We start from the raw sequence: 19,682 nt of genomic DNA, 5'->3' as shown, positions 1-19,682 counted from the left end.
TTGCACTCCAGCCTGGGTGACAGGGTGAGATCCTGTCTTAAGAAAAAAAGAAAAAAAAAAAAAAGAAAGAGGAAGGAAGGAAGGAAGGAAGGAAGGGTGGGTAAAGGAAAAGAAAAGAAAGAGAAAAGCTCAGATGCAGAGAACAGAACAAGGAACTAGGAATCAGAATGCTTATGTCAGGATATTGGCTCAGGGTTAATTCAACTGAATGGCTTCCACGCATCAAGCACTGCATTAGAAGGCATCCCTGTCCCAACCTTGATTAATCTGAATGCAAGACCTTTATGGCCCCGGAAGGTTTAACTGGAGTAAGCGCTCCCAAGAAACAGGAAGGACAAGCCATCCACAAAAGACAAAATTGGGGAGAACATAGGAATTTAGCCAAGACATTGATCTAAAAGTTATACCAGTCAATCCATGGTTAGAGAGCAGTTATTTTACAATTGAAAAATTGTGTTCAATAAAACCCTTTCATAATTTTACATGACATTTGTATTTTGTACATTATTTTCTGGTTTATATCTCTCTCTTTAGGTTTTTACAAAGTTTCCTTTTGAAAATGCTAACCAGTCTCAACTATTCTAAGGGAAACAGCAAGAAATCCTTCTCCATGCTCCAGCCTAAAAGAAAGAAGGCAGGAAGGAACATGCGGACCTCCCTGTGTTGTCCCTCTCCTTTAGGCACATTGGAAACTGAACAGAGCTTCACAAGATAGGAGGCACCTCAGCGACCCACCCGCCTGGTTCTCCAGCCCAATTCTGCAAGACCATAGGCACCTCACCTTCCATTGCTCCACCCAAGCCTTCCTCTACAGGTGGCGCCATCACCAGTGTGGCTGTCTCCTCTGCTGTGGAGTGCTTGTACCTGACAAAATAGATGAGGTCTTGAATGTCATCAAGCACTGCAGCCTCTTCAAATATGACCTGCATTCCCATATCTCTATGTTCGTCCACATAAGCATCAAGCATTTTTTCTGCTATGCTCAGAATTTGTGACTCAGAAGCACGGAAGACCTTATCTAGGACTTTTTCCATATTATAGGGCAGGCTCTCCTGCTGTGCTGACTTCAGTTTTGATGACATTTCTTGTAGCAAGGCTTCCATCTCATAGGCATTAAGGTACCTCTTGAACCGCTGCAAAGACTGTTGCTCTTTAAAGAAGCTGCTTATGATAAGCAAGTCCTCCCTCTTGTAACTATACTCTGGCTCTACACTTGTATGTGGGGTCCAGAGGAACAAGTCATCTTCAGGGTGTGTAGCAGCAGAACCCTGGCTTTCTGTGCCCACGTATTTCTCTGTGTTCTCATGGTCCTCTTTTGAGAGTTCTCCCTCAAGCTTCCCTGCAAGCCCTGAGGTCTTCAGATGTTCCTCAGGGTTGTTGTTCTTCAGATAATCAGAATCTTTATTCTGAAACATTTCACCTAATTCTGGAGTCTGAGTTTTTATGCTGTCAGAAAAGTCACTTCCTTCAGATTGCCTCTGTGCTTTCTCATCTGCCAGAGGGCGTTCTTTTCCCACCACTGTATTTGGTTCCCTGCCTCCTGTGTTGACCCCTTTGGCAGCAGTGTCACTTTTGTCACTATCTAAAATCATGCTAGTTTCTTGCTTGCTTTCTTCAATTTCTGGATCTGGATGAATGGTCCCTAAAACCGCTCTGTCAGGGACTTGCAGATTAACATCAAACTGCCTGCCCTGATTCCCAGGGTTTTCTTCTTTAGACCGTTTTGCACTTACAGCGTTTTCATCCTCTAGTAGTTCTTCAGAGGGATAATCGTCCTCTTCTGCTTCAGAAAGGAAAGCTGGTCCTCCTGTGCTGTCAGTTTGTTCTGTCTGTCCTACTCTCTGTGTGCCCTGCATTGCCTTGTGATGAAAAAACTCTTCATCCAAGGAGTCCTCTTCGGCTTCTCCCTCAGACAGCCTTATCTTCTCACTCATTTGCTTATTGACTGTGGCAGCCACATCTCTTTCTTGTTGCCAGGAAAGATTTCCTCCCAGAATGGGAACCTCATCTTTCAGTTCTCTGGGCAAATCAATCTCATCTGGAGAGGAGAATCTAGGTTGATTTTGAGTTTTAAGAACTAATTCCTCTTTCAATTCCTCACGTTGATGCTCCAGTGAAAGCGTGTGAGGTTTGGCCCCATTAACCAAAGCGTCTCCCTCCACACTGTCTCTGGATGCGTTAGGGTGGTTATCTCCCATGAGTGGTGCATTACGCAAGGATTCCTGTTGAATCTTTTTGTCATTCATTTGATTCCCTGCAGCTTTCTGTGCAGATTCACTCTCTGAGCCACCTTCCAAAATCTGCTCTCCAGGCTTTTCTTCACGGAGCATTCCTTTTGAGATATGAATAGCTGCTCCTTTTAGGTCATTTGCTTTATCATCATAAGCTGATTTTAATGAGTCTTTACCCTTTTCAGCAGCTGGCATAGAGTTGAGGTTATTGCTGTGAGCAGAACTGTGCACAGTCATGCCTTCTTGCTTTTCATCCTCTAATTCTGTCTCATCTTGTACCAGGCCCCTCTTGGATTCCTGAACTCCCCTCCCTTTTCCTTTAATGTGATGGTCTGTGTTTACTTCCGGGTCTTTGTCATTATTTGTTTTAGGAACATCTACAATCAAAAGACCATCATCTACATTGTCAGGGTCACTATAATCTGTTGCTGACTGTGGTTTCCCCAGTCTGCTCTCTGGGACTAATGCATCATCATCATCTTTTTCTTCCTCTGAACTAGAGCTCTCTAAATCCATCGTACCTCTATTTTCTTCACCTCCTGTGACAATAGAGAAGATAGTGTCCCCCCAGGTTGTTAGTATATTTTTATCATCATTTTTGATGCCAGGGGGCACAGTTAGCTCAATCTTATCCTCTTCATTTGAATTCTGCTCTTTATCTGTTGGATATTTCTCAACTCCAGACTTTGCTGGAGTTTTCACATCTTCCCCATCTGTAAAGGTAAGTAATGGCAACTCATCAAAGTCTTCTTGGTTCTCCTCATGTTCCTTTCCAACTGCATAATACTCAGCATCCAATTCCTCATCAAAATCATCTTCTAATGAAGTAACAAGTCTGGTTGTCTCATCATCAGATACAAGTGCATCAGCTGTTGAGCCAAATTTGGTTTTCAAGTCTAGAGTCATTTCTTTTTTCAAAAGTTTATAGGCATCAATCTTATCCTGTTCATTTGAGACCTGAGAACTATTGCTGGTTTTGTTGTTTTCACTTTCTGGCACTTTTAGTTTATCTTGCAGCATTTCTTCAAAAGATTCAAATGAAGGCTGCTCTCCCTGAGCATGATCTGCTTGGCTGTTTGCGTGGGAGTGGTGCTTCTGAGTTGTAAACTGTTCCTGAAGATCCTCAGTGTTTTCTGAGAATACACTATCGCTTTCCTCTGAGTTGGCTTCTACTGGTTCAGGTTCAGGTTCCCTTTCCGTAGATAATTCAGAGTTTTTTTCCATATCCTGTGAAGTTTTTTCTACAGCTTTCTCGGAATCTCCAGCTGCAGAATTGTACAGTTCCAAAAACCCTAAAAGTTCTTCTACATTATAATTATCAAAATCATCTCTTCCTCCATCAAAACAAACAAAATCCGTCTCCTGCAAGAAAAAGAAAAACATTAGTGTGTCAACAGCCAAGTGTCACCAGAGCAAACTCTTATCCATGTTAATGATTGAGATAATCTCAAATTCACGTTTGGCTCTAGAGGAGCTTTTGCATCAACACTGGGCACTGACTGTTCTTGGGCAGTGGGTGGATAGGACACTGGAACCCACTTTCCCATCTGAGTAATACTCCTGGCTTCCCTTCATTCTCTCTTCCCCAGGGGAAGAATGATTCATGTGGCTGGTGAGTTTGCTCAGTCCCATTCCTGTTTTCTGTTTGGGACCTGCTGGAGAGAAAACACATATTCTGCTCCTCCATGCTGTCCATTTGACAGAGACGGTCCCGCCTGGGGAGACCCCTAGTTGGGTAGCTCTGTCTGTGACTGGATAAGTCCATCTTAGTTTAGACTGCCATGTTAGAAAGCCCATTAGTTCTGCACATTCCAAACAGCTTTATCAGTAAGTAACGGGGTCATTTTGATCTCCTATTTGCCCAATTTCTGGGTCTCTCAATTTGTTTTGAGCACAGGTGGGGAAAAGTGAGGTGTCATTTATTGGGTTCCCCAACTCCCAACATCTATGCCTGGTGTTCTGGGAATTCACTTCATAATAACGCATCCAGAAGGAGCTGAAAGACCATCAGCTTCTCTACATTGTGCCCTCTATGTCATACTTCTGCTCCCCCAGTCAGAAACAGGCAGAATCACCTGGCTGTCAGGTTCTCAGTCTACATGGATTTGGGACTCATATTTTCCTTGGACTGGGAAAGATAAACCAGCTTCAGAAGGAACTTACTGAGATACAGATGCATGAGATATAAAAATGTAAGAGAACAAAGAATGGTGTAAAGGAGGCTTCCCATTTTACTACTGCCACAAGAACAACTTGAAAACAAGGTTCGCTAAGGTAGGTACCTGACTCCAAATAAGCATTCTAGGCAGTCACTAAGATCTGCTTTCAGGAATATTGAGTAAATCTATATTTTTCCTTTCCTCCACCAGTAAGCAAATTGACACACAAGGAGCCATAAAATGATGGAAAAGTTAAAAAAACAACAAAGATACTTTTCTTCCCCTAAATAAACATTCACAATCTTCTGGGGAGACCTGTCCAGTATACCAGAGATGAATGATTTCCCCCATTCCATCATGCACACTTCCGAGCCAATTTTTTAAATATTTAAATATTAAATATATTTAAATCCTTTTAGTCATAAAGCCATTGTGCGCTATAGATAAATGCTCTTAGAATGTGTAGTTAGTGCCTTACAGATACGAGACTGGACCTTACCTGAAACTCTCTGGTTCCCTTTTCTAAATCTATAACTATAATCCCTTAAATCACTAAGGAGTCAATAATAAGAAAACCTTTGTAAGTTTGCATTTCTGGCTCAGTATAAAAATTAGAGCTTAATTAATTTAACCTGATTTCTGTATCCTTAAAATGTCTAACAGCTATCCAATAAGTAGTTTTCAAATTTCTCCTTTTGCTTGTGAAATGAAATTATTTGCCGTCTAACATTAATAAGTAAATACAAAACTACAGAACTCTTAATTTTTCACATATGAAGCAGGAAAGAGAAGCCTTTTATAAGAGTACACAGCCTTGGCCAGGAGTGGTGGCTCACGCCTGTAATCCCAGCACACTTTGGGAGGCTGAGGTGGGCGGATCATGAGGTCAGGAGATCAAGACCATCCTGGCTAACAATGAAACCCCATCTCTACTAAAAATACAAAAAATTAGCTGGGTGTGGTGGCAGGCACCTGCAGTCCCAGCTAGATGGGAGGCAGAGGCAGGAGAAAGGCGTGAACCCAGGAGGCGGAGCCTGCAGTGAGCCGAGATTGCACCACTGCATTCCAGCCTGGGCGACAGAGCGAGACTCCAACTCAAACAAACAAACAAAAAAAGAGTACACAGCCTTATATAAGAATATCTAAACAACATTTATTTCAATATATTAGATAACTATCAGATTATGATAAAATCTCATTGAAATTATTTTGAAATTTTTCTTCTTTTCTAGGTAGTCACTTATAAGCCAACTTACAACGGAGGGCAAGACAGAAATCCACAACTTACATCTGCTGGAACTCGTAGCTCTTCTTTGGTATATTCATGGACTACCTGGATTAAATCTTTTGGAAAATATCCAAAAATACGCCCAACCTATACAAAAGAATGGGCAAAAGGGACAAATATCAATCAAATTCTGTGTGAGAAATATAAATGAGAGACTTCTTAGTAGTGTAGAAAATATACAAATATATAGGTAAGTAGATATAACTAAGAGAGGTAGGTAGTTGCTGTTATAATTACACTGAGATTATTACTACTCTGATAATTTAAGTACAGAAAACTGTTAAGCGAACATTTCTAAAACTCTGGAAGTTTTCTTATTATATTCGGCTTAATTCTAAACATAGTACATGTAAAGTTAGTGTTTAGAAGTAGATAAAAGAGCTATGTAAGGGAATATTATTGAATATTTTTATATTATTAAAACTATGCATAGTGAAGCTGGTTATAAACACAATTCCAAATAACCTCTAGCAAAAATGTACCTACCCATTTCATAGTATTGCTCACAACCCAGAACTTATAAGTCTTTCTTAAACAATAAACAACAGCCATGTAATAAGTAAAAAGAATGCAGAGTTTCTGAAATATATGACCACTACAACAAAAGGCAAATACAGCTGACCTTAAACAACACAGGTGTTAGGGGCACAGTCAAAAATCTGCATAGAACTTTTTTTGACTCCATAAAAACTGAACTACTAATAGCCTACTATTGACCAGAAGCCTTACCAATAACATAAACAGTCAATTAACACATATTTTATATGTTATATGTATATGTTCTCTTCTTACAATAGAGTAAGCTAGAGAAAAGAAAATGTTATTAAGACCAGGCATGGTGGATCATGCCTGTAATCACATTGGGCAGAGGCAGGTGGATCGCTTGAGTTCAGGAGTTGGAGACCAGCCTGGTGACATAGTGAGACCTCGTCTCTACAAAAATTTCTTTTAAAAAATTAGCAGAGCACGGTGGCATGCACCTGTAGTCCCAGCTACTAGGGAGGCTGAGGTGGGAGGATGACTTGAGCCCAGGAGGTTGAGGCTACAGTGACCCATGATGGCGCCACTGCACTTGAGCCTGGGTGATAAAGTGAGACCCTGTCTCAAAAAAAGAAAGTAAAAAGAAAAGAAAATAAATGTTATTAAGAAAATCAAAAGGAAGAGAAAATATATTTACTATTCATCATTAAGTAGAAGTGGATAATCATAAAGGTCTTCATCCTCATCATCTTCATATTGGGTAGGCTGAGGCAGAGGAAGAAGGGGAGGGGTTGGTCTTGCTGTCTCAGCAGTGGTAGAGGCAGAGGAGGTAGAAGAGGAGGCAGGAGACACAGGCACACTTGATGTACCTTTGTGGAAACACAATGTAATTTCTGTCTGGATTATTTTGCTTCTTCATTTCTCTAAAAATGTTTCTATATGGTACCAACCCTTCTTCTACTGTTTGCTTTATTTTCAGTACCCCTATCAGAGAATGGTCCATGTTATAAAAGAAGTTAACAGCTGTCTTTAACAACTAAAACCCTTCTATCAGATTGTCTGGTGTTGACTTGTTTTGTGGTCTTTATGTCTTCTTCCTCATTTTCTGGCACTGGTTTGGAAGCACCTATTTCCATCAAGTTGTCTCCTGTTAATTCCTCTGGTGTGGTGTCTATTAGCTCTTGAATTTCCTCAAGATCCATATCTTGAAACCCTTCACCCTCACCTTTTTAGCCATATCTACAATCTGTTTCATACTTTCTTGACTGGCTCTATCATAATCCTGTGAAATCAAGCACAACGTCTGGATACAGTTTTAGGGCTTGACAGCTTTTATGGCCTTTTCTATAATGATGATGGCATCTTCAATGATATAATCCTACCAGAACTTCATGATGTCCTCTCTATTGGCATTCTCTTCCAAGGCGTTGGTGATCCTTTCCATAAAGTATGTATGTAATGAGACTTAAAGTTCCTCATGACCCTCTAATCTAGAGGCTGAACTAGAGATGCTGTGTTTAGGGCAAGTAGACCATTTCAACTCCTTTGGTGTTGAACTCACAAGGTTGTGGGTGGCCAGGGGCATTTGTCCAATATGAAAAGAACTTTAAAAAGCAGTTCCTTATTGGCAAGGTACTTCCTAACTTCAGGGACAAAGCATTGATGGAACCAATCCAGAAAAAGGGTTCTCATTATCCAGACCTTCTTACTGTACATCCAAAAGACTGGCAGTTGGTATTCAACTTTCCCTTCAAGACAGATAAAAGCAGAAGGCAGTCCTCATCATAAACCCAACTGCATTTGCACAAAGCAATGGAGTTGGCTTATCCCTTCTTGTCTCAAATCCTGGTGCACATTTGTTTTTCTTATTTACAAATGTCCTTTGTGGCACTTTTCCCCCCCAGAATAGGGCACTTCTGTCAACATTAAAAACCTGTTCAGGCAGATAGCCTCTCTCCTAAATGATTTTCTTAATGGCACCTAGAAACTCTTCTGCTCCCTCTTGGTTGGCAGAAGCTGCTTCTGCTGTTGTCTTGACTTTCTTTAAGCCAAACCTCTTTCTCAAATTATCAAACTATCCTTTGCTGGCATTAAATTCTTCAGTGTTAGACCCTTTACTTTTCTTTTACTTTGAGTTGTTATATAATGACTTTGCTTTGTCTTGATTCACATTAGAGTCTATAGGAATGTCTTTCTAACAGCAAGCCTGTACCCACATAAAAGCTGTATTTTTAATAGTACATAAAATGGTATTTTGCAAAAAGTGTAAGATTTTCATAACTGCTGGCATAGCTGCAATAACAGCTTCATGGATTTCCTTTTCTTTTTTTATAAAAGCTAGATTTGTTAATCTTGCAACCACAGCTGCAAACCTCAATCTACAGCACATATCAAGCAATCAACTTTTTCTTGTAATGTCATTACTCTTCTCTGCTACTTGACAGCACTTCCAACATCACTAGTGACACCTTGTATGGGTCCCAGAGTGTTATTCAAGGTTTATAGTATTGCACTAAACACAAAAAATACATGAAAACCACAAGAGATCACTTTTTATGCACTATACAATTGACTGGAGAGATGAACTGCTCACGTGGAAATGACATGGAAATGACGTGGAAATCACGTGGAAATGACAGCGTTACATGGCATTTTAAGTGGATACTCATAATACTTAAGCTCACTAGAACAGCAAAACGAGGTGGCTATGCAATATATAGTACAGTATGTAGTACAATTAATTTATGCAATTACAATTTAATATTTTATCTTTACATGCTTACATTTCACTCGACTGCGAAAGGCGCCATTAAGATCTGCGTTTGTGTGTGTATGTTTCGATAAATTGTAACTTTTTATACAGATTTGTGTATGTCTTATGGCAGTAAAGAATAAAATACACTATGATCTACATGTAGCTTACATACTAATAACATATCTAACTTTTTCTTAATTTTTTTAGTAATTTCTATGCTATGCAGTCTGAGAGTTAACGAATTATTGCAAACCTCCACAAAATTTTACAATATATTTATTGAAAGAAATCTGCATTATAAGTGGACCCACAGAGTTGAAACCTGTGTTGCCCAAGGATCAACTGTATTTGCGGATATGATGTGTTATACTGCCATTTTCCAAAAGGATATTACAGGTAACTGGAGACAAAACAAAATTACAATGTAATACACACTAATCTGCACACCAAGCTTTTGTTTCATGCAAACCAAAATCTCTATAGAAAATAATTCCATTCATTTTCAGCACTAGTAAAATGTGCCCTCTTGAGAAACATACAGTCTTTTACTAGCTACTGTCTGAAAGGAAGAGGTATATCTTCCAATCATTAAAGGAGGAGGTGGCATGTAAATCAAATGCATGAAAAGAAAAAAAGACCATTATGTCACTAATTCACAAAACATCTCCATTCATGAGTGCTCTCGTTCTATCTGAAAACTATCTGAAAGCCAGTAGTAGTAGTAAAATACTGCCATGGAGATTAGATAAGGGCAATTAAACTCTGTGTTATTGGCAGATCAAGTCTAAAATGCTAAGAAACCAAAAAAGACTGCAGAATGAAAACTAAGAAACAGAAATGAGAATCATTTTGAAAGCTGAAGACAGAGTTTTTAAATTCCTAAGAATAAGGTTCATCAAATTAGAGGGAAGACTATTTTATTAAGGGAGAACCTGGAAAAAGGAAACAAATCAGAGGTAGAGGTATAGAGAGAAAGGGAAATACTATACATTTACCTTCCTTAATCTTTGTCAATTGGGACCACAGGTGGCATCTCATTTCTTATGATTTGACAAAAAAAAAAAAAAAAAAAAAAAAATCATAGGTCCACATGACCAGAAGCAATCTTTATGTCTAATTTTGCTTTCACACATCATTTCTGCCAAGGTACTGTTGATTTCTTTTGGGCAGGGGGTGGGGGGGAAAGTAGAGTATTACCTTAAGAGAACAAATTCTGCATAAGATAATATCAGGACAAATACAAATAAATGCCAATGCCCTGTAAGGAAATACTGAAAAGGAAGACAGATAAGGCATGAGCCTTTCCATTAAAGAGTCTTCGACTTTATGTGAGCTAAGACAGTATACAAATTGACTGCCATACAAAGCAGTAAAGCAAATGCCACATGAACAGTGCAAACAAAGTGCCACCTAAACAATCACCAGGCAGCAAAGATCCCTTCTGGCTGGGTGCCGAAGGCAGCGTTCCTTAAGAAGGCAGGATGAGAGGTGCGACCCAGAAAGACTGACAGGACATCCAGAGGTGAATACGTGAATGAGCAAAACTGCAGTGGGAGGAAAATGTTAAGTCAAGTTCATTCATTCAAATGCTCATAGATGAGGAGAGAAAAAAAAAAAACTTAACTGTTCTATGAAAACCGCAGCCTAGATACATGGAAAAACATTTCCAAGAGTAAAGAATATCAACAAATCTCATTAGGTAGACTTGAAAGAAACAGAATAGATTTGTCTTCGTACGGAGGGAGCCACTTGGGATGCTCTCTAAATAGGAGAGCTGAACCTGACCAGTGGTTGTTTCCCAAGATTACTCCTGAAGAACCTGGAATGCCAACAAAATCAGTCTATTTTTCCCAAGGGGATTTCTTATTTTCTCTTTGTTTGTTTGTTGTTTTATTGAGAGTGAAAACTTTCATAGTTGGGGTGGGTATTTCTCTAAGTGGGGACAATCCTAAAGATATCGAGGACCCTTACTACTTAAAGTAAAAACACAGTCCACACATCACTCTTTCTAAAAAGGAAAGGACAATAACTCATAAGACAGGCCTCTCAATTAGGTCACTCCCAGTGAATATCCTCGTTAAAAACACTAAAGCATTGATTGCCATGTCTGGTATCAGGGCACCCATAAAATCAGCTGGGAACAGAGCCCCTGGGGTAACCTCCAGACACAAGTGTCTGAAAAGCAGGACAAGGATGAACCCAAAGCTGCAAACAAAAAACAAACAAGAAAGCACATGGGAAACACAACATTTTGCTTTTTTACAGACTTATAATAGCACAGATGATTAGGGAACTGTTCCCAAGACTGCCACTTTTTCATAAATAAAAATATAAACAAAGAAATATACATAAAATCAACTTTAAACTTACATGCCTGAAACACTCTCTCAAACATAGTTTACATAGTAAGTCTAATTCCTAATTCCTATGAATCTTTCCTTTTTGAAGCAATGAAGTAAAGAATTTTTCAGCTCTTACCATTTCAACCCCTAATATGTATGGAGTATCCTAGAGGTTGACGCTGAGGGGAACTTGCCAGAATCAGTTCTATTTCAGAAGACTCTGCTGAGCCCCTACTCTGTGCAGACCCAAGGTCTGCTGGGTACACGGGGCCATCTTTTTTCACAGTCAGGCAGAGAGGACAGGTTAACTCCATCAAGCGTCCCAAGAAAATGCAGTCATTTAAATCTACAGTGCTAAAGAAGCCAGTAAAAATTAGGCAAATAAAGTATGTCAAAATTTTACTTACACTTCCAGCCCAAACTTCAGGCCATGCCCTTGCCAGTTTATAGTAAACATATACAGGATCACCTTTTTTAAAATTCACAAAACGACAATCCGGGCCTGTGAAATCTTCTAGAGCCTCACCGCGGTACATTAACACTGTATATAAAGAGAGAGAGAGAGAAAAAAAAAATAGCCAGATATCAGGATTCAGTGTTCACAGTGCATATTGATTTATCAGGAAATATAAGAATCCCACTATAAACAACAACCAAGTTTTTCCAGTACTCTCTGGAATTTCTTTCATGTGCTCAAAGAAAGTATCTCAAATCCTTAGAGCTTTACTGCTATAAATCATATCTTCTACAAGCAGACAGGGGAAAGGAAAACCTTCTCTATTTTTCTCTATGGATAATATTGAGAAACAAAAAGCAATGTGTCAACTGCCACACATGGCTTTTCTCACCCAAGTGAAACTCTCGATTCCCTCTCTAACCTTCTAGTCCTCAATCTTTTCTGTTTCATATTCATAAAAAGCTTCCTTTTGCAAATGGGTAAATTCAAGCCCAGATGATGACTAGCTTAAGCATGACTACATGAAGGGTAATAGGGAGCTAGAGTGCCCAGGAACCCCCAAGAGGTCAATTAACTTGAACTAACCACTAAAAGTCTCTATCTTCAAGTGGCTATAACCGCTACTATGTAGCAGTAAACACTGTCAATTTCATTTGCAGCCAAGTTGTTCCCTCAGTACAGTGTCTGGATAAATTGATGGGAAAGGATATCTATCACACCCTACTGTAGATTCAATTACATCACAAGGGAATCTTTTCTGAAAGTAAATAATGTTGACTGTATCCAACATTAAGTTTCAAAACAAAGGAAAAAATACCCTTATGTATATTTTTCTATAAACAAAATCAAAAGTCAACATCCCATTTGGCTGGGACTAAGCAAAACTATGAGAATAGGTCAGTAATTCAATCACACTTGATCTAGAAACTGGTAGAAGCAGTACTTTTATTTTTGTTGACCACATACACAGTTTCCCATGTAAGACGAAATGGACAATAAATACGCTGAAATAGCAGAGACAAAGAAGGATGAATGGAAATAAGATTTTTTCCAAAAGCCAATTTGCTATAAAATACATTAAAAACCTGCCTTTAAATGGCTGTACATGCATATAGATTTGGAAGGGGTTACTTGTTTTTTGAAGCTAAACTCTGATTATTTTCCAACATGTCAGCTTTGTAGCTCAGATATAATTGAGTGTGAGGCCAGGTTTAAGGTGATGGACAATTTAAGGTTGAGAATAAGACCAGAATTGAAAATGGCAATGTTTTTCTTGCTCCCCCTCATAATAGATCATAGAGGATTTATAATAATATATCAGAGGCCAAAAAACTGCACCTTGTGGAACAGCTATTTGAAAAGCACACAAGGGCACCATACACACTCACATTACTAAACACTTTATACAACACAACACACACGCATCTAGATCTTGCTCCTGTTGATGCCTATTGTATTTGGTTTACTCTGTTTGAACACATACCATTTCTCAAGTTATGTTACAACCGTGAGCTCTTCTAACATCACGCCTTAGTACTGAAGAAGCACCAGTGATGTGATGATTCTCCAGGTACCTGTTTTGAGGGACCCAGGCAGGGCAACGCTTGCAAGCAAAGAATACCAACTATCTTGCCATTGCCAGCGGCAAATGGGTAACAGTGTGGTTTTGACCCAAGAAAACTAAAGGGAAAAATCATGGCAGTTGTACTGCTTTTGTAGTGTTTATTTACATCAACCATAGGGTTCTCTCTAGGAATGGCTTCACACTCATTAGAGACCACTTTTCTTGATTAGTGTTGTAGAGATATAAACAGTTCATATTATGAAATTTGGTTTTCATAACATCAATTTGAATATAAATAGCTAAACCGTAGGGTTCTTGGCCTTGTTAAAATGAATACTTTTCTATAGGCATTGCTTAACAATGTATGAAAAACCGTTTCTGCAGCGGCTATCAGTAAGTTACAAGGTTGAGCCTGCCTGGGAGGCCCTAAAATGATCCTGGTCCGGCGAACACAAAGGGAAGAGGTTTCAACACACAAGTGGCTAAGGCTAAACCAAGCTTGGCTTATGAGACCCTTGGAGTATTTACTGTCATTCCTGTAATAACCCTCTTCATCCGAGCCTGAAGATCTGTGCCCTCTCCACCGCCCACCTCCAATCCCAGACTGGAGAGCAATTCCGCTTCCTGCGCACAGAAGAGGAGGCTGCCGGTCCCAGGTGGCCGGTGCAGATCCTCGGTCTCTTCGCAGAGCGAAAGATTTTGGTCTTCCTGCAGCCCTGCCTGGCAGTCTGCAAGGAGGCTTCCAAGCACAGAAACGACAGGATTGATCAAAGTCGGGGCAGAGACCTCGGAATAAAATGAGTGCTTGGACTCCGGACTCGTCCCAAACCTAAACTCCCAATTTCTGTTCAAAAGGCGGTACAAGCCCAAATCCCAATAAAGTAGAAGGGCAAAGGAGCAGCGCCAGAGAGCCTTTCCTGAGAAACCCCACCATCAACCTGCCAGTGGGAAAACGCCCACCGGCATCTGAGCCCTTAGCGCATCTGCCCGGGTATTGCACCCACCGAGGTCCCCGCAGCGCGGGCAGGAAAGCTTTGGCTGCGGCGTGGGGAGCCCAGACGCGTGGCGCGCAACATCATCTACCCTCCCAGCCCGGGCGGATGGCGGGGGGTGGGACGGGGACGCTGTGAGCCACTCCTGGGGAAGCCGGGGACCACCGCAAGCAACCCCCAGCCCCAGCAGAGGAAAATAAAACGCTGGCAACAAGTGGGAGGTGCAGCCCCCCATGGTCAGGCCCGCAGAGCTGAGCGCTAACAGAGCGGGAGAAGGCAGACACAGCGACCCGGAGCGCGCCCATCCCCGCGTTCCGCCCGTCCCGCCTGCGACCCCCGGGACGGCCCGCTGGGCTGCGGAACTCCGGCCCCCGCAGAGCCGAGGCGGCGCCGCCGCGGAGACCCCGAGGCCGGCCGCCCACCGGCGCACTCACTGCTGCATTCGTCGTCCGCGCAGAGTTTGTGCTCCGAGAAGCGCCGGCCAGTGCTGGGGTCCAGCTGGCCCGGTACCCGCCAGGGCAGCCCGAGCACGAGCAGCCAGACGAGCAGCCCAGGCGCCGCAGCCATGTTGTGGTCACTTCGGGGAGCCGGTGACGCGAAGGAGGAGGCCGGGGCGGGGGCGGGGATGGGGGCGGGGACGGGGGCGGGGATGGGGACGGGGGCAGGGACGGGGCGGGGGCGGGACGGGGGCGGGGACCGGGATAGGGACGAGGGCAGGGACGGGGCGGAGCGCCGGGGGCGAGTGGGAAGACAAGCGCGGAGGGGCGGCGCCCGGGAAGGTCTGAGCAGTTTTCGACTGACACGTCAGCAGAGGCTCTAGGAGGGATGCGGGAGACCTCCAGGAGGAGGACTGGCAGCCGCCTCGTCCTCTCCTCGAAGCTTTCTCCTCTGGTCGCTGCCTTGGCAACCAGGACTCTTAAGTGTTCTCCCTCGTCCAATCACCTGCCTTTGCCCCAGTCCCTCGCAGAACCTCCGCGTGACTCCATTCGTTGTTCACCCCTCCCTGCGCGCTAGGGTCCCTCAACCCTGCGCCATCTCAACAGGTCCCTTCTAGCCCTTTCTTGCAGCTTCTGGTTTGTGGCCTGTCCCGAACCAGCGTCCCTCCACTTCACCCCGCTACCCCCACTTTTGGTATGGTACCTCCTTTTCTGAACTACCAAATCCCACCCGCGATTTGCCACTATTAGTCTCTGGTTTCAGGCTCCCTCCCCTTCAGCCTCCCAGGGCTTCCTTGGGGGCACCATACCGTGATGCTCTTTACGAAAGCGGGAGGTGAATGGAATAGGGGGCTGAGGATGTAAATCAGAGCCTGTGGCCTGCTTGGTCTTTAATAGAAATGGGTAATATTCCTTGGGCTGAGATCTTGAGATTCCTAGATCTATATCCATAGGGAAAAAGTAAACTAATTCAATAACAGTGTGATGAGCTTCCATTTTGTACTTACTTCATGCCTGACATTGTATAAAGCACCCAGGGTGGTGGGAGAGCACCTTGTCTAAACAAGTCCACGACTTAGTGAAAACCAACTGACATGAAAATAACTAAACAATAAATGTCAGAGTAGGGAAAATTAGTTAATAGCAGCTAACATTTATTGAGTACTTTATGCCCAGTTGTTATTCTAGGGTCTTTCTACACATGAATTAAGATTAATTTAATCTTCACAACAATATCACTTTAGAGTAGTAGGTCCTATTATGATCCCCATTTCAGAGATGACTACCATAAGGCATTCAAACACCTAGTGAGTGTGGAGCTAAGATTCAAACCCAGGTGGTATGCTCCTTTTTAATCACAACTCTGTAAAGCCTCCATCAAGCAACAAGCAATTTTTGTACTTTCTTTCTGAGTAGGAAAACAAAATCTTATTTAAATCATATTATAACTGGATTATTTATATGTGCAATTAAAAAAGCGGGGATGGCATGAGCAGATCAGCCCAGAGAAGAGTGGCTACAATACTCTCCAGCCCTGGTTGAAGAACTTGGCATTTTTCTGTGACCAGGAGCTTCTCATTGCAGTCTCTAAGGTTATTCATCAACCTTGAACAACAAACCCAGCAGCTGGTTTCCCAAACCGTATTATTTAAAAGCAAGAAGAAAGAATGTGGCTTGTCTGTGCAATCCATTATATTGAATAAGGAAAAAACAGTAAACAGATGCTCACTAATTTTTGTCTGTAGGAGCCGTGAGAGATCCTATTGGGCCAATGTAATTCCAACGCAGTCCTGAGAAAATATACATTTGGTAAGGTCATGAACAAGCACTCTCCATCCAAGTAGTAGTTCTGTTCATTCTTCATTTCTTTTCTACTGTGTATTTATTTGTTTTAATATCTTAGATGTGTCTAATAGGCATCTCTAACAATATGTTGAAAACCAAACTCTTTATTTTTTTCTCTCAAACTCTGCTCCTGTCAGTCTTCCCTATTTGACATAGGAATAGGAATGACAATTTAATTCCTACCTTCCAGGTCCTTAAGCCAAAAACATACAAATCATCCTTGACCTCTTTTCTCTCACACCCGAGTCCAATCCATCAGACAATCCCATGTCTTTTTTAATAGCTTCATTGAAGTGTAATTAACCTACAATAAATTGCACATGTTTAAAGGGTACAATTTGATAATTTTTGACATATGTCTACACCCATGAGACCATTACCACAATGAAGTTAATTAACATATTCATCACCTCTGAAAGAGTTCTCATGATCCTTTATAATCCCTCCCTCCCTTCTTCCAGCTGTCTTCAGACAACCTTCTGTCACTGTAGATTGGTTTGCATTTTCTAGAATTTGATATAAATGGAATAATACAGTATACATTCTTTGTCTGATTGTTTCACTCAGCATAAATATTTGAAATATTAAGAATCTGACCACTTCTCCCCATCTCCAGTGGCAGCAGTGCAGGCCAGGCCACCCATCTCTCGCCCGAATAACTGCAATAGCCTTGTCATTTTCTTGCTTCTGCTCTTACCCTTCCAAAGTCAGTCTCAATAGTAGCTAAAGCAATAGTTTTATGATATAAATGTGGTAATGTCTCTCCCCTGCTCATAACCTTCCTGTGGCTTCCCATTTCCAAGTAAAATGCAATTACTTCTTTATGGAGTATACTGTCTTATTTAATTTTACTCCTCTCCCCTTTTACCCTCATTTCCTGACACTCCTCCCTTGCTCTGTTGGTTCCACCCAAATACGCCGAGCCTACTCCTGCATTCATGTATCTGCACTTGCAATGTTCCTTCAGAATGGAATAATTCCCCAAATAGTCTGCCTGGCTAACTAGTTTCCTCAATTGTGTCTCTGTAACAGTGCCATATCTTACAAGTGAGGCCTTCCCTGATACCCCTACATAAAACAGAACTCCTTCTCATGACTAGCTGGCTCATCACCCTGCTTTATTTTTCTTTAGAGCGTTTACCACCTGCCTTATGTTTATCTACTTTACTGCCACCCAACCTCCAATATAAGCTCCATGAAAGCAGGGGATTTGTCTGTTTTGTTCACTGCTGTAATATCAGTGCCTAGAACAATGTCTGGAATATATAAGGTACTCAACAAATGGTTTGTTGAATAAACCCATGGATCTTCACGTATTATAAATATATTATGCTATTAACCTAAATAAAGCCTCCATAAAATGAATAGTACCAAGAGGGAATATACCATGAAAACAAGGCATTTGGTGTCTTCCCCTCAGCGGCATCCTTAACACCAAAGACAGAACCTGAAAAGTATTTACTGTTGAATGAGGGTGTATTTGTTGCAGAGGGAGTGGATGAAATAGCACGTATTTTTTCCCTATATACTACCAGAATATTAAAGCAGATTTAAAACATGATTTTATCTTATTTCTCCTTAGATTAGAATTAATAACAATTCGTTGATGAAAAAAACAAAATTCCAAAATGATCTAATTGAATATTATTACTTTACAAAGTGAATAATATTTAATTTGACTAATATTTACTATGCTTTTACATGAAAGGTCAGAGCGCTCTGTTACTGAAGAACTAGCTACTTAAGTGTGTAGAATTTATAGGGTTTTGATTTATCTACATTTTTGAAAAAATTACTTTCTTAAAAAGATATTGACAAGCCGGTGGATAATTAGAAGACAGTTCTCAACTGACCACAATGAAGGTAAGGGTGGTGGTTCTTCCTGCTAGAGTTTATAAAATTAGGGGATGAATCAGCATTCATTTTCACTCATAGCATTTGAATACGTGGTATTGATGTTTAACATAAACTCTATTCTTACGTGTATTATTTGGTAACACTTCAAATGGAATTTTCAAATGGGTCAAGATTGAGTAAGAGTTAAAAATAGATTTGTCTAGTTTTGGGTGGAAGATACATAGAAACATAAGATTGGAGGGTTTCTGACCTCAGGGAATTTGCAGTCTAAATGAGAAAACAAGAGATATCTGAAACAAATAGGAGACATCACAATAATACATATCATTGTAAACTTGCCATGGTGCCTAGCCATGAACATCCGGAAGGTCTAACACTGAAGTTACCAGTAAGAACCTAGTCTATTGCCAATGATGAAATCACTCAGTGTTTAGAGAATGGAGTAAAACATTTATTGAGGACTATAGCTTCCATCCAAGATGGAGTAACAGGGACAGGATTTACCCTTTCACATTAAACATCTAAAAGCCTGGACAAAATGTATGAAATATTTTCAGACATTGGACAATAAGCAATATAGAACAGTAATCCCTAAGATAAACTTGAAAGATGAGATGAGTGCTATGATTGTCCTTGCTTACTGCCTGGAGATTTCCAGGACACAGCCAGGGAAGGGAAACTTAAATAGGAAATCTTCTCAAGTTAAAGAGACAGATTTGAGAGTTTAAGGAAGCCAATGTAGCTAGAGTTCACAGGGCAGAGTCCAAGACAGGGAAAAAAAAAGCTACACGGAGAAGAGAGAATTGTACAGAGAGAGCGCCAGAGATCTACAGAGGATTTCCTTCAAGTCTTCAGCTGAGTAACAATAAGCATATATGTGTGAGGAACTAGCTGATGCCAGGAAAAGAACACCAGGGAGGAATGGAAGAGACAATTGTTAGAGTGCAGAACAGTTTGTATTATCACCAGCCAGAGTAGAAAATCTGTAATAAACAGGGCATCAAGTAAAGTATTCAGTAAAAGGGAAAAATTAGCCCAAGATTAGAGGCTACTCTGGTCCTGCCTAGCAAAACTTAAAAGCAAGCCTTGAAAAGATCAAAATGCTTCCAAGTAAATTAACTGCATTCCAGAGTAAAGCTCTAGCATATTTAAAAGAATACAAAAATATCTAACATTCAACAAGGTAAATTCATGATGTCTGGAATGCAGTGAAAAATTATAAGGTATGCAAAGAAGTAAGAAAATGCAACCCATAATGAAGAGAAATCGATCAAT

The 19,682-nt window shown here is 41.0% G+C and overlaps 1 protein-coding gene across 4 annotated transcripts in view; it reads right to left on the bottom strand.

Moving 5' to 3' along the window:
• Positions 1-14,849, bottom strand: part of MIA3 (MIA SH3 domain ER export factor 3) — a 53,333-nt gene extending 38,484 nt beyond the window's left edge. For 2 of the 4 annotated variants that reach the window (XM_074036934.1, XM_074036938.1), the window contains exons 1-4: positions 14,281-14,849; positions 11,663-11,796; positions 5,679-5,765; positions 782-3,593 (exon numbers count right to left, since the gene is read on the bottom strand). In XM_074036934.1, the coding sequence (XP_073893035.1) occupies positions 782-3,593; positions 5,679-5,765; positions 11,663-11,796; positions 14,281-14,503 (3,256 nt within the window). In that variant the 5' untranslated portion in view covers positions 14,504-14,849. The remainder of the gene's footprint in view (positions 1-781; positions 3,594-5,678; positions 5,766-11,662; positions 11,797-14,280) is intronic. The other 2 variants (XM_005540911.5, XM_005540912.5) reach the window with 1 other exon arrangement.
• Positions 14,850-19,682: the final 4,833 nt, after the last annotated feature.

This window comes from Macaca fascicularis, chromosome 1, assembly GCF_037993035.2.
Source record: "Macaca fascicularis isolate 582-1 chromosome 1, T2T-MFA8v1.1".
Taxonomy (NCBI): Eukaryota; Metazoa; Chordata; class Mammalia; order Primates; family Cercopithecidae; genus Macaca; species Macaca fascicularis.
Note: the sequence above shows the minus strand (reverse complement) of the source record. Positions and strands in the feature narration are given on the sequence as shown.